At 34.7% G+C, this 13,713-nt stretch overlaps 1 protein-coding gene across 2 annotated transcripts in view; it reads right to left on the bottom strand.

Moving 5' to 3' along the window:
* Positions 1–13,713, bottom strand: part of POC1B (POC1 centriolar protein B) — a 44,107-nt gene that overhangs the window by 18,693 nt on the left and 11,701 nt on the right. For both annotated transcript variants that reach the window (XM_027732925.2, XM_027732924.2), the window contains exons 6-10: positions 13,100–13,215; positions 12,586–12,719; positions 11,764–11,832; positions 8,927–9,079; positions 1,662–1,748 (exon numbers count right to left, since the gene is read on the bottom strand). In XM_027732925.2, coding sequence (XP_027588726.1) covers positions 1,662–1,748; positions 8,927–9,079; positions 11,764–11,832; positions 12,586–12,719; positions 13,100–13,215 — 559 coding nt within the window. The remainder of the gene's footprint in view (positions 1–1,661; positions 1,749–8,926; positions 9,080–11,763; positions 11,833–12,585; positions 12,720–13,099; positions 13,216–13,713) is intronic.

The following is a 13,713-nucleotide window of genomic DNA, read 5'->3' as shown; positions in this document are numbered from 1 at the left end:
CAGACACTGGTAATGCAGCAGACAGACAATGGACAGAAAGATGACACTAAAAGATGAGTTGGCATTAGAAAGCAGGGAGGACCAGGTAGGCTGGCAAAGTTGGAGAAAGTGTTAATGACTATGGGAGAGGAAGGATACTAGTGGCAAGGAAAACATGCAAATGATTCCTGAATTTGTGTCAATAGTGGTGTGGAACAGGACAGTTGTCTTTAAGGCTGCAGTCCATGTAACAAAGATACAGAAATATTTCTAGATGGAAAAAGATGCAGACGGTGATGTTGAAATGAAGAAAGGTGAGAATCAATGACGAACAGTAGATTAAGATATTGGGAAAAAAAAAAGGTAATGATTATTGACACAGTCAAAAGGCATGCATTTAGAAGCAACATTTTTATAATGAAGATTGTAAAGCCAGATAGATAGCAGTCAAAACAATGTATCTATTTGGTCAACATATTCCTACAATGAGTTCTGGGCAAAATTTTGTAAACTGCTTTCATATTAAAAGAATTAATGGAGACTAAGTAATTGACGGATTTTATATTTATGTAATAAAGAATTACAGTATAACTATACATTTGAATTTTGTGATGAGCAGTAAGTAATGAACAGAGTATTTAAAAGTGATAGGTAGTCAATAAATTATATGCACCACAATCCACTACCAGTCAAGCCTACTAGATGTCTGTAAGTCTACAAATTACTTTTGACATACATTATCTTAAAGAACCTCATGTCCATTGTGAAAACACAACAAAACAAATGCTAATTAAAATACATTAAATTATCACTTCTCAAATATAAATTATTATATGATTAGTTGTTTTGAAGTAAAGGTTTGTCATCAACCTCTCTATCTTGAACCTAAAGAATTTTATATAGTACCTTCACAACATACCTTTCACAAAGCATTCATGACAAAACAGAACAGCAGAAAACACACCTGCTGCCTATTCATACGTATTAACCCTTCAACCACACAAACTCTTTTTATGGTAACTAAAATTGCTTAAGATACAGTTTATACCTTCACAGGTCCAGATTCAGAGCTAAAAGAAAAATTCTCATTTTAACCTAATTCTAGAACAGCATGTCTTTTAGATTTCATACCAGGAGAGCATATTTGTCCTCCTACGAAACCACCGCTAAAACATTGCCTTCCTTTCCTCCCACGTGCCATACCAATGTCATACGTACAGCTAACATCAGAAGGCTCTAATCATATTCTGTCTTAAAATGTCTTACTTTTTTTCCTCCTAGAGAACTATTAAATGCCTTAAAAGGAAAAAAATTACAGCAGCACTTCTGGAATTGTATCAGTGAGACAGTTATTCTTCAGATTTCCCGTTATTTGCAGATAAAAACAGAGTTACAAAAAGTGTTTGAGAATAAACCACAAATTTTAACAGTAATATTTAGATGTAATTAGCATGGGCTTACAAATAGAATTTCTGTCTATATGGGGTAAAATTACAGAATAACATGAAAGCTTTGCTATTACACCATCTTCTGGTTAGGCTTGGGAACTGTGACAGAAAGCTTAGGATACTGAGCTCTGAGCACTCGACAATTGTTAAAAGAAATATTTTATTCGTATGGACAGAAAGAGCACATTTCTGATAACAGCTATATCATATCTTTTTTTTTTTAAAGCAACTTACCAGAGTACTGAAAGATGAAGAGGTTCTAATCTCTATGACAGGTGGATCAGGTGTTTGCATATCAGTTACATCATATGTAGGGTCAACCTGTTGAAAATGAATTATGCTATTATTTCAGCATCAGCAGAGAAAGGGAAATAAGAATGAAATAAAAAGTGAGCACACAGTTAACAATCCAGGTCAGTCAGTTCTCACATTCAGGTTCCTCAAGTCATCTACAACAAACAGACTGTTGACATGCTTACTTGTTGTGTCCCAACTTTGATTACCAAAATAACTTGAAAAACACCGTTGTGGAAACCAGGTAGGAGATCACACTGAAATCTCTGATAAGTTAACTACCCAAATACAAATCACACTCTTACTGAAAATACTGAGACAATGTCAGAGGCTGATTGATCAGACATCTCATCACAACATCTGCAATTTTGCTTTTAATATCACAGTTGGACTACTTGCTCATTGTTGGTTATAGGACTTACTCTGTAGCTTTAGAAATATTTTACTAATGTCCTTTCCTGAAAGTGAAGCATTGACAAAATATCAGATAATATAAAGTTTGAGAAAGCTGCTGCTTTCATTTATCTTACAGTTTCACCTAAGGATCAGAATAACCTCCCTATAAAAATTTGTGCACATTTTCCCTACCATTATATTATCTAGGTGTATCACAGCCTAAGATGTTTGCCTTCACAGTATGACTTATAGAAGTACTATTCTCATTATTTTATAAACTGGCAAATTTCACAGAAAGACTAGATGACTTTCAAATTGTCAAGAAGCCTAATGTAATAACGAGAAATGAACTTTTTTCTTTTCAACTTTTTATCAGCTATCCAACAGCAGCCTTATCAGAAAGAGCATTAATTCCAAACAACATACTGAAAGTGGAAAAAAATAAACAAACCCCTCAAAACTCACACTGTCCTAGTGACAGGTTGTATTTTAGTCACTGAAAGTTTCTTAGATACAAGGGTCATTTTATTTTGCCTTTTCAAGTGGGAGATCCTACCATTTCACCTGAAGACGGTCAAAATTCTGTCTCAGCCAGAGCTGCTCCCTCAGTAACTGCTTCAGTGCTATTTCCACAAGTTAGAATCCCTGATGCTAGGGTCCACACATTGGCATACAGACCTTTAGGTCAGATACATGTTTGTTAAGTAACTAGAATGCAATCTTAAATCCAGAATTAGTAGCCAGGGAAGGAGGGCAATAACATCTTGTAGTGCCTGAAGACTTTTCATTCAGTTCATTTGGATTTCCATAGGTTACACGCAGAATTTAGCTTAAAATTAATAGAAGCAAGATATTCCTCAGTAAGTGTACATGGAGGAAGAAGACAAACAAAGTTTACTAGCAAGTTAGAAGGTAAAGAAACATTTAAATACAGATATTATCAGATTACTCAAGGTGAGAGAGATTATCACGCTTTGCAGCACTTACAAATCAGAGATGACAAGCTTTCCTTAAGGGGAGATCTTAATTCTGTTTTTAAGCTTGTTCACTTTTCTGACTAGCTTTTTCTCTCATTCAGTTTCAACAAGCCATTCTTCATTCATGAACTCTTTTTTTCTGTCTTCAGATTATATTTGCATCAATCAAGAATGAGCAGGGACTCAGGGACAATCAAGAAAACCCATACTGCTACAGGGCCATCACAAGCTGCATACTTAAAATTCTCCCTCATTTGTAGATATTAGGATCTTCTCCCTCATATACAGATATTAGGATCAAGTCCTGCTTTCTTCCAATTTTCTCAAATAGATTTGGAAGAAATAAAGGGATAAAGGAGAATGAAAGCATCTTCTCAACAGAAATATGATCAGACATAGTCTCCTCTGAATATGGTATTGATTACCACTTTATCAGTGCTAAAGCAAAGCAGAGAGGAACCACAAATTTTACTTTTTTCCCCTCCATACGTGACATGCCTATTGAGATTAAACAAGCAACTGTCCCAAAGAGCTTACATTTATTCAGTGCCTAGGGTCATTTGCTTCTGACATTCAGTCAGTCCTGCAATAAATATAATTAATGCATTATCAGAGTATCAATCCTACTATGAGCAGCTAAGACTAAAGTAGTTTTCTGGCATGAATCATTTGGGTGCTGAAGAGAGGACAATGCATCTGCCGGATTCTGCAGAAGAGGGATAACAGATGCCTACCACTTATCAATACTCTAATGTGGAGGAGCTACTGTAGTATTATTACTAATAGCTCTTGAAACATCCTCTTTGAGGTATCTCCTTCTTATATACGTGAAAGATATTGTAGAATGAGTTAAATGCTTTTCTTGATACAGGTTGCTAAATAAATATATGGTATTACTAAATGTGGTCTTTATGTGGAAGTGTCATATCCTGGACTTGGAATGAAAGTTCCTCTTCATACAGTTCTGCTTACTGCTTTATCAGAGATAAGGGGATGATGAGGAGCACTGTAAACACTGACTAGGGGTGCAGGAACTATCATAAACAATATTTGAAAAAATTAAATATGAAACTATTAAGCAACTAGCCAGAGCATCTAAAAAGTGTCTAAAGAAATGAGCACAAAAACATGAAGGCTGTAGATGAACCCTTCTTACAAATATTAGTGTTTAATGTTGCACTAAAAATTAATGAGATAATGGAATTACTCTAAACGTGAAAGTTTCAAATGACTTGACATTTCCTAACAAGGTGATGTAGTTAGCTGTAAAATAATCCTACCAAACATATTTGGAAAGATTTAACTTTAAGAAACAAGACAGAAAAACCAGAACACTAAAAAGCAAGGTAGGGAGAACTGTCATGTATTAAAGGTTTTCAATTTAAATTTAATTTATATTTAAATGCTTTAATTACTTGGTAGACTGATATATAAGTATTTTCATTATCATCTTTTAATATGATAATACAATTATCACATTTTGATCCATAGCACAAGAAAATATATTTGAAGGAAGGTTTCTATAAATCCTTCCATGCATTAGAAAAATGAAGTCAATAAAATTAAAAGAGGAAGTTCTCACACAAAGTATTTCCTAGGAAAGTGATGTGAAATAGTCTCTCCAAACATACCAAGAGCAAATTAGCATTCAATTTCATTAAACACCGTTTTTGTTCTAGACTGGAGCCCTCAAGCCAAGCGAGCCATATGTTCTTTTTTCTACTGCCACCTAGCGTATATTTGGATTTCCTTCACCTAGGAAAATATTTACAACTGAAATTACACTGAAGATTTTTCATGGCTAGGCTTCGCGAACGAAGATTTGGGAAGGCTCTAACTGAAGATTTTAAGATTAAAAAAAAACCACGAACTAAATCAACAGAAGCTATTTATGCTCAAGATATAAACTCCATGTACCTTAATACTGTTCAAATCTCAAAGCTATGTTTTGAAAGGAAACTCTTTTTTTCTACCTTCCATTTATTTTAAAGAGGTCTCTAGATTATAAAAGGTAAATTATGTACAAATATGACAAATTCATAAATAGAACTGTCACCTAGTGGAATGCATTTTTTAGTATTTTTCACTAAAACTGCATTACTGTTTAAACATACTGTTTTCAAATAACTCCAAAAGATCCTTATGTCAAAGAGATACAATGACTGGGATTTATCTCAGCTAAATTTGACATACTGCTGGACATCTATATTTGAGCTGGTCACCCAAGATTACCTCTGTGGTCAACAGAAAAAAAAAGTAGGTGCCTTCAGAGAACAAGTAATTTACTTACATTTCCAAGTAGTCTGAATAATTGTAATGATTATAAGCATTAAATCTCTACTTACTCAAATATTCAAGAAATCACATTGATCAGTGCAGTTGGAGAAGAGTTGTAAAGATTTATAAGTCAAGAACAGGAAATTCAACACTTCATTAAAATTCAGGCTACTGCAGGTCTGAGGAGGAGGAGTTCTTGTAAAAGTTAATTATGTGTCAAAAAACCCCAGGTATGTAGAGAGAGAGAAAAACAAAACAAAACAAAACAAAGCAACAAAAAAAAACAAACTAGGGAAGGTGACTCAAATACTAATGGCTCCATGTATAGTTTGGAAGAGTGAATAAAAGTTTTGAGAAAAGGTGAAAGTACACACTTGCTCCACGTTTCTGTCACTATCCTGAAAGGCAAGACACCAGGTGATACCTGTAATTCTTAACGCCCTTGTGCAAGCTGCTTTATTCAAAACAGCATTTCCAACAGGTGATGTGGGAAAACACTGCACTGTGTCTCTGATGCCAGCCAAAGAAACCATCAAAGCATAACTCAGGGCAATGCATTATAACACATCTCAAATGTCTAGATAACGTAGTGTCTTGTAGCAAACCTTAAATGGTCATCGATGCTTTTAAATATCCCATATCTGAACTGCCTCTTCTGCCTGCCTGTAATTCTTGCATATGTTACCAAGTCTCTTAGAAAACTGTTACTTCCATTTAGTTAAGATCGATTATCTTACCCCATTCACAGAAATATGAAGAGAAAGGAAGAAAATAAAGAGAAAGGAAACAGTTCTGCATATTATCTGAGGTGCAGATACCAGGAAAAACTGTGTCATTACAATTGCTGTACTGTAGTGGAATAGATCACCCAAAAAGACTGGGGAATCTCCATCTTTCTTCAAGGCCTTCTAACTAGACACAGCTGACTTTATGTACCATTAACAAGAAGAACAGTTGACCTCCAAAAACTCACTCTGACACATCTGTGATTCAATCCCTCCTTTCCCTTATATATGAGAAACACGATGAGCCACTGAAAGATGAGGGTGATACTGTGGTGGAACTGCCTAATGTCAAAATTCTGTCTATTGCCTCAACCTTAGAAAGAGGTTGAGGTATTAAAAAAGTAACAAGTTTTAACCAAAGAAGGACAAATTTTTCTTTTCTTATCCAGAGTACAGCATAGCACAGTGGGGCTAGACATGATGCTTTTTCTCATTTACAAGAGGAAATATTTAAGATGATGGAACACCGAAAAATTTCAAGCACAGTTAGTGCCACTAAAGCATATTACTGCTGGTAGTAACCTGATGCTAGTTTTGTCCGGATAAATTATGTTTCTGTCCAGTTGGTAAGGTCTATTCTTCCTCACCATAACAAATATCCCCTTCGTAGACAGGAGAGGCAATTAAAAAAACAGGAAAAGACATACGGAGAAACAGAACTTAGTAACTTCACCTTAACTTTGTCTAAATTACTGTATTATTACATTAATTCTGAAAATTAGCTGTAAGAGAGATCCTAATCACTACTACTATAATATTTAATTTACATATATAAGAATATAGTACATTACAATAATATGAGTTTTGTGGAACTATCAGACACTGTTTTGTCTCAAAGAATATAATATACTTCATGTTTATTTGAGAGAAAGATATTCTACTGACTGTGATGTTTTCTATTAACATCACTGACAGTGATGTTAATAGAAAACTAAACACAACAACCCTATTCCTAAAATCCTGAAATCAGGCCAGAAAATAAACCACAAAGAGCCCAAAACTTTGCTATGACAAATGTCAAAGCCATAGAGCCCTTCACTACTATGGAGCACCTATGAATAAATGCAGACATTAGGTTAAGTGAATCTGTCAAAACTAACTGATAAATAATTTCTTGACATTCAACTATCAAATTTCCCTGATGTGCCCTTTCAGTATTGACAAAGAGGTGCTTCCTAGCCTTAGTTTAACTTTAGCCTGAACTCATTAAAGCTTTTTCAGAGCTTCTCAATTACCTGGGATCAGGAATAGGAAAAAAACCTCAAAAATTGCTTTAGAGTACATTCACATCTTTGCCAGGCATCTGAGCAGCAGAGGTCTGGAAACACTGACCTGAACAGAAAGCAACCGAACCCTGCAGCTATAAGCTACTGTTTACTTAGCACATGTTATAACTGGGTGCAATTTGAATGGGTCTTGAAGCAAACTGTTGATACAGCAAGAGTGGCTTAAATCTGCTGGTAAATGCTGTGATAGAGTTTGTTCTGGCACTGACCAACTATACTGAAGGTTGGTACCAGCAAACTTAACTTCATCCACTGAATTTCAATGAATATCAAAGTCCAGCACAGAAGCTTGTTTATGAAGCTTGTCATACATGCAGTCATCCTGTTCTTGTTCTGACCAAAATGCTAAGCATTAGAAAGCTCCACATCCAACATGACAATAGAACCAGGCACATGAGAAATCTCAGTGATGAATTCTATCAGAGTTCTCCTCCTCCACCAAAGTGTTTGCCATCGTTATACTATTCATATTACATATATTTATATTGCATACGTACCCGCCCACCAAAAAAAAAGCTCAGTATCCCCAAATGTCAATGTTTTAAAACTCTGAGCAAGAAACAAATGCCATGGCAGCAGTATCTACATTTTATATGAACACAACCAGGTAATGGTGAATTTCTATAGTCCTATGATAGTATATGACAGCAACCAAAAAGTCCCAAGATTTATCTGTGAGACACTTCTTCCACACTAGAGGCACCCAGACAAAATAAAAAAAAGAGATAAAAGTACAGGTAATCACCATGCAGAAGCTAGCCAGCTCTATCAAGGACAGTCACAAGTATAGCATAAACAATGGCCTCATTGAAGGCATAGTACTTTTTACCAATCTGCTTTTAGACAATGTGACAAACAGGATTTTTCCAGATAATGAAACAGAATATTTGATATTTCACTTTGGTTCCCAAATTTCCAGTACTTCCAAGGGATGCCAGTAGATGCTTTGAGTAGTTCAATAATGAAGTTATCATGAAATCAGACTACATAGTGACATAAAACAAACCACTAACCTATAAAGTCTTTCTAAACTTTTAGATAGATATCAAGATCTTCTCATGATACCTAATGGTCTTGGAAAGAGGAACAACTTGTTACAATCAAATATTTGACTTTCAGTAATAATGTCACTTTGTCCTGCTTATAATGATGTATTTTGATTAGTATTCTAAAGCTCAATGCAGATTTAGATACCTTCTGCAACACTTGCCAAGTTACTTCACAAACCAGATCATCATCTATGTTTTTTCTAAATCAGATGTACAGACTTATATTAGAAGCATGAAAGGAATTTCAGCATAAATCTGACAGCATCAGCTAGTCTAGTAAACTTAATGTGGATTCATAAATTATGGTTGCTCCCAAAGTATTATACGTAACAATAAAAAGCTCTCTGGTATACATAGAACACATTTAACTATAAATGCCAGACAGCCTGTACAAAAGCTTCTGGCTTCCTATATTAGATAACTTATTGCACTCACCTCAACTGACTGAAGTTTTTCATCATGGAGATGAGGTGATCTCGGGTAAATATCAAGAAGATGAGGAGGTTCATCAATATGTGTTCTTCTAAAATTGTGTTTAAGAACTTCTTTATAATCAAAAGAATCAAAGTTGGTTTTCCATAGTAATACCTGTAAGAAACCATCATATCAGTAACTACTAGAAGCCTATTCAGTGCTCAAAACATAACTATTGAGTGAAGTCTGTTATTACTAATAGAGCACTACATCAGAATAAGCCTGCAGTGATCACTTAGTCTGATCTCTACAACACAGGCACTTCCCCAGAGTATCTTGTACTTCAAGTCTAAAAGATGTGGTTCAGTGTATTAAAAAAAAAAACAAACAATTCTAAAATATGTCCATAATCATAAACCAAAGGAAACTTCTGTCCCACTGGACCAAGTTATTTTTCTGACAAATCAAGTGGTCATACACCGTTAAGTTTCTGCCCCATATAAAGGCTTGCAAGTCTAATAAGAAAGTTTGAGGGCATAAGAGAAATGACAGAGTTCCACAGAACACTAAAACACCTGGTTCCAGTGTTTTAGCATCAGGAATCTGTTTTCTGAACCTTGTCCAATTATACTCTAGGCAGAAACAATATACAACAGTCACACAACGGCCAAAAGCAGAAGTGAGGTCACGGAATGGAGAGGTAGTCCAAAGATGTTCTATCCGTTCAGTCTTATAGATATTCCAGGAAACCAAACCATAACACATCCTATATTTACAGTAAACCAACAGAGTGAGTCAAGAAGTCCCACAACTATTCTCCTGGCAGACCTGGAAAAGGGTTGTGGACAGATCAGCAAAATAGGATGTTTGTGGAATACATGTGCGTATACACCAACAGAAAATGAACACCAAAGAATAAAGTTCTTATGTTTACTTTATAGATAAAGATATACACACTGGTAGTTACCTCAGTGGTTAGCAATGAACATTTTAAACTTAGAAAAGTAAAAACTACACCAAAATAAGTAGCCCTCTCCCACCAAACCTTGCATAAAACAAAGGGAAAAACTTCAACAAATGCAGGAATGCCTCTTTTTAAGGTAACTAAACCCAGGATTCATTATCAGACTACTAAGACTACTTTTTTAATTCAACATTTAACTAAGAAAGTGCTTCCTGGTGAAACTGGATCTTCCTTCTCTTGCATTCAGCATGAAACCACTACATCAAACTGCTGAGAAACATGAGCATCTTATAAATTTTTACCTACTCTCTCCATGATTCTGTGCACCACCAGCTCTACAGCATGGAACCAGGGCAGGAGAAAGGCAATGACATGACTGCACTGAACATGCCTGTTCATTCAGGGTGCCCCAAATTCAAAGGAAGTTTGAAATAAGACAGGCACTCCCAGGGCATGCTGGCATCCAACTGGGAGGTTGTGTTAGGCTTAACGCAATAGGTCCTTTCCATCATCAGAGCTTCCAGATAACTCTTCAGTTATGTGACCGAGTTTAATACATGCACTTTGTTTCCTCTCAAGTTACGTATAATATACAAATCATCATAAAACTCAAATGAAGTACTCATGAAAGGTAAGGTCAACAATTCAGAATTACTTGGGAATCTAAGTTGCATTTTGTAATTTAAAAAAAAAATCTTATTAAAAACTTTAGTATGGAAAAGAAAAGATTCTATTAGTGAGTGAAGAAATAAATCTCTTTCCCTGGTTCTTGGGTTTGTTTTTTCTTTTGGTTGTTTGGGCAGTTTTTAGCTGTTTGGGGTTTTCTGTTTTGTTTGGGGTTTTTTTCCACTTGTAAAATTACTGTTAGAAGTTTGACAACATTTTCACTTTTCCAGTGACTGCAAATCTTGGCAGTGCTTCTTAATAAACACCTTGTGACAGAAAGCAAATTTTTTTTTCTTTTTCTTTGAGTGCTTTCAAGTCATTCCAGAAAAGTGTGCTACTGGAAGCAATAAGTAAAAACAAGAAACAGACTGCATTTTTTCTAATGTTACGGAAGTTTTTAATTGGAAATATTTATTATTTCAATAGCTGAAATTTATTTCAAGCTCCACGAAACAGAATATAAGCATGAATCATGGTAAATTCAAAAGTTCTTAATTTCTACATCATGGCTTTCTGTATCTACATTGAGCTTTTAGCTTTTTGTAACAGGAAACAATGGAAAAGACAACTAATATTAGGGAACATTTCACACTGAAAATTTAAGCCTAGTGCTACAAAAGTTCTTTCATTTGGAAAATATAAAGACCTGATAGAGATGATTCCAAGCTTGATAATATTTTTTTAATTGTGAGATTCATCACAGCAGATGAAGATTCATTATCTGACTTGCTGTTTAATTTATCTTTTTTATTTTAAATGCTCAAACAACTCTTCCCTATGTAAAATCCATTACTTCACTGTTTCACTGAAGCAAATTAGCAAAGCTAACACAGGACTATTTTTCCCCAATTCTAGTCAAAGTTTTCCCAGTAATACAACTTAATTCTTACAATTACAGAGTACGGACTTTAAAAGAAGCCAAAACCTAACGGAGCAGCTAGGCCTTAATACTAACTGCAACACAACTACTTTGTTGACACTGAATTGCAACACTTAAAGTATTTTTATTTAAAAATCATTCCTTTATTTTAATATTCAAAATAGAAGTGGCCAATATTGTCGTCTACTCCTCATCATAACATCCAGTGGAAAGTCTATATAACACACTAGTAGGCAGAATGCATGTGAGCACACTGTAATTAGCATGTTACTGTGACATACTATATATAACGCCCATCCACTGCAACAAACATTAAGATATTCAATTTAAAGAGACAATGTCACAAACCTGAGCATCTGCTCCACCTGAGGCAAATTTTTCACCACCTTTTGAAAAAGCCACAGAAAGTACAGGTCCCTGGGGAAAAAAAAAGGCATACAGTAAAATTACATTATTACTGTAATCATGGTACTTTAATGCAAAGAGAAAAACATTGATGCCATTACCTACTATAACATACTTTTCAATTTTAATAAAATAAGGAACAATTTTACTGAAGTGAAATTTTTGCCAAACAATTTCATTGAAGAGTTAATATTGCACTTTTTAGTTAGATGCTGCATTACAATTACTATAATCAATACTAGGAAAATAGTGGCATTTTCATTAGATTTTATACTTCAACTCTGCAACAAAAAATTACAAAATATATATTATATTGCTCAAGGCTATGTGTTTAATTCATTATCAAAAATACGGTTTGTTTTGCATAAGAGGAAAGGGAGGAAATGCCTGCCATTCTTCACCAAAGTTGGCTTCTGTAAGCTTCCCCCTCCTTAGAAAGCACTGTTTTTCAACAGACAAAAAGACTAAGTGCCAAATAACATGATTATGAAAATCAAGAGTGGATTTTTAATTAATTCAGAACATGAGTTATTACTTAACATTAAGCATGTAACACTGACAGATAAAAAGCATGGCTACAGGTAAAACCGATGCATATCCTTAACCACTTGTAATAAGGTGCATTAATACAACATCTTGCTGTCCACTAAAGTTCATCCACAAGTTGTAAGATACCAGACACAACAGCATAAACGTTACTTTCTCTTTGAAAAGATACTGAACAATCTGTTAAGATCTCCACTTAAAGGGGATTATTGTGTATACCTTGTGTCCATGGAGAGTGTAAATAAGTCTTTCTTCTAAGAGGTCCAGAATCTTAAGGGTACCATCAGTAGAAGCAGTGATGAGGTAGTTACCAGAAGGATGGAATGATACACAGTTAACCCCTGCTCTGTGAACTAATTTACAGAAGACAATATTCAAAGGCTGTAGATATCTACTAAGAAGAAATGTACACTTTATTTCTTTGCTCTTTTCTACTTCCCGAAGAACAGCCCTCTTCATTCAAGGAAAAAACAACCAAAGTGCTGGGGCATAGCAGACTCTCCAAAGTATTTTCTTAGTTCTGTTCGAAAAATTAAGAGATGCAAAGAAATAAAAAGGATTCAGATTGGATTTTTAGGGTTGTGAGACTACAAGAAGATACTTACAATATGCCAATATGACTTGTTTGTCCACTTTTCCCAGTAAGGAACGAAATAATATACTCTTAATAAATCACATTTCATTGCAAAGAGCTCTCTTATAAAGAAAGTGAAACTAACTACATTGCTTTTACCTTTGAAATGCTGCAGTAGCTTGTTTATTCGAATATCCCACAGTTTCACTGTATGATTGGAACCTGCAGAAACTATACACGTTCCACTTGGGTTGAAATCCACAAAATTTACAAATCTAAATATAATTAATGAAAACAGATTGATTATGTGTTTCCATAGAAATATTTAGGTCTATATATATATATAAACCCCACAATATTAACATTAAGTCGCCAAAAACTTGTGTGAAATCCACATGTATGGAAACTCAAGGTATTTCAAGTAACTGAAATAAGCATAAGAAAACAAGACGTGCTTGATAAATCAGACTGTATAATGTGGCTTTTGTTGAAAATATAGTATAATTGACCCAACTCAAATCTTCAGAGTTTGTGCTGGAGTATAAAGTCCCTAGAAGATAGTGCTGCAAAGAGTTTGTAAGCAACAAGTAAAATAATTATGTCTAAAAACTGAATATCTAGCTATAACAATATTTTAAATTAGTAAAAAGGATGAAGGCAGCCATGAAACCAGCAAAGCACATATACAAGATATATATTCCACTGACTTGTTAAAGCTCTGTTTCCAAGATGTTTAAGAAAACTGCATATAAGTAAAAGCAAGTATTTTTTAT

Source organism: Pipra filicauda, unplaced genomic scaffold (genome assembly GCF_003945595.2).
Source record: "Pipra filicauda isolate LSUMZ 115617 unplaced genomic scaffold, ASM394559v2 scaffold54_size4384275_pilon, whole genome shotgun sequence".
NCBI lineage: Eukaryota > Metazoa > Chordata > Aves > Passeriformes > Pipridae > Pipra > Pipra filicauda.
The sequence above is the reverse complement of the archived record's forward strand: the minus strand, read 5'-3'. Positions and strand labels throughout refer to the sequence as shown.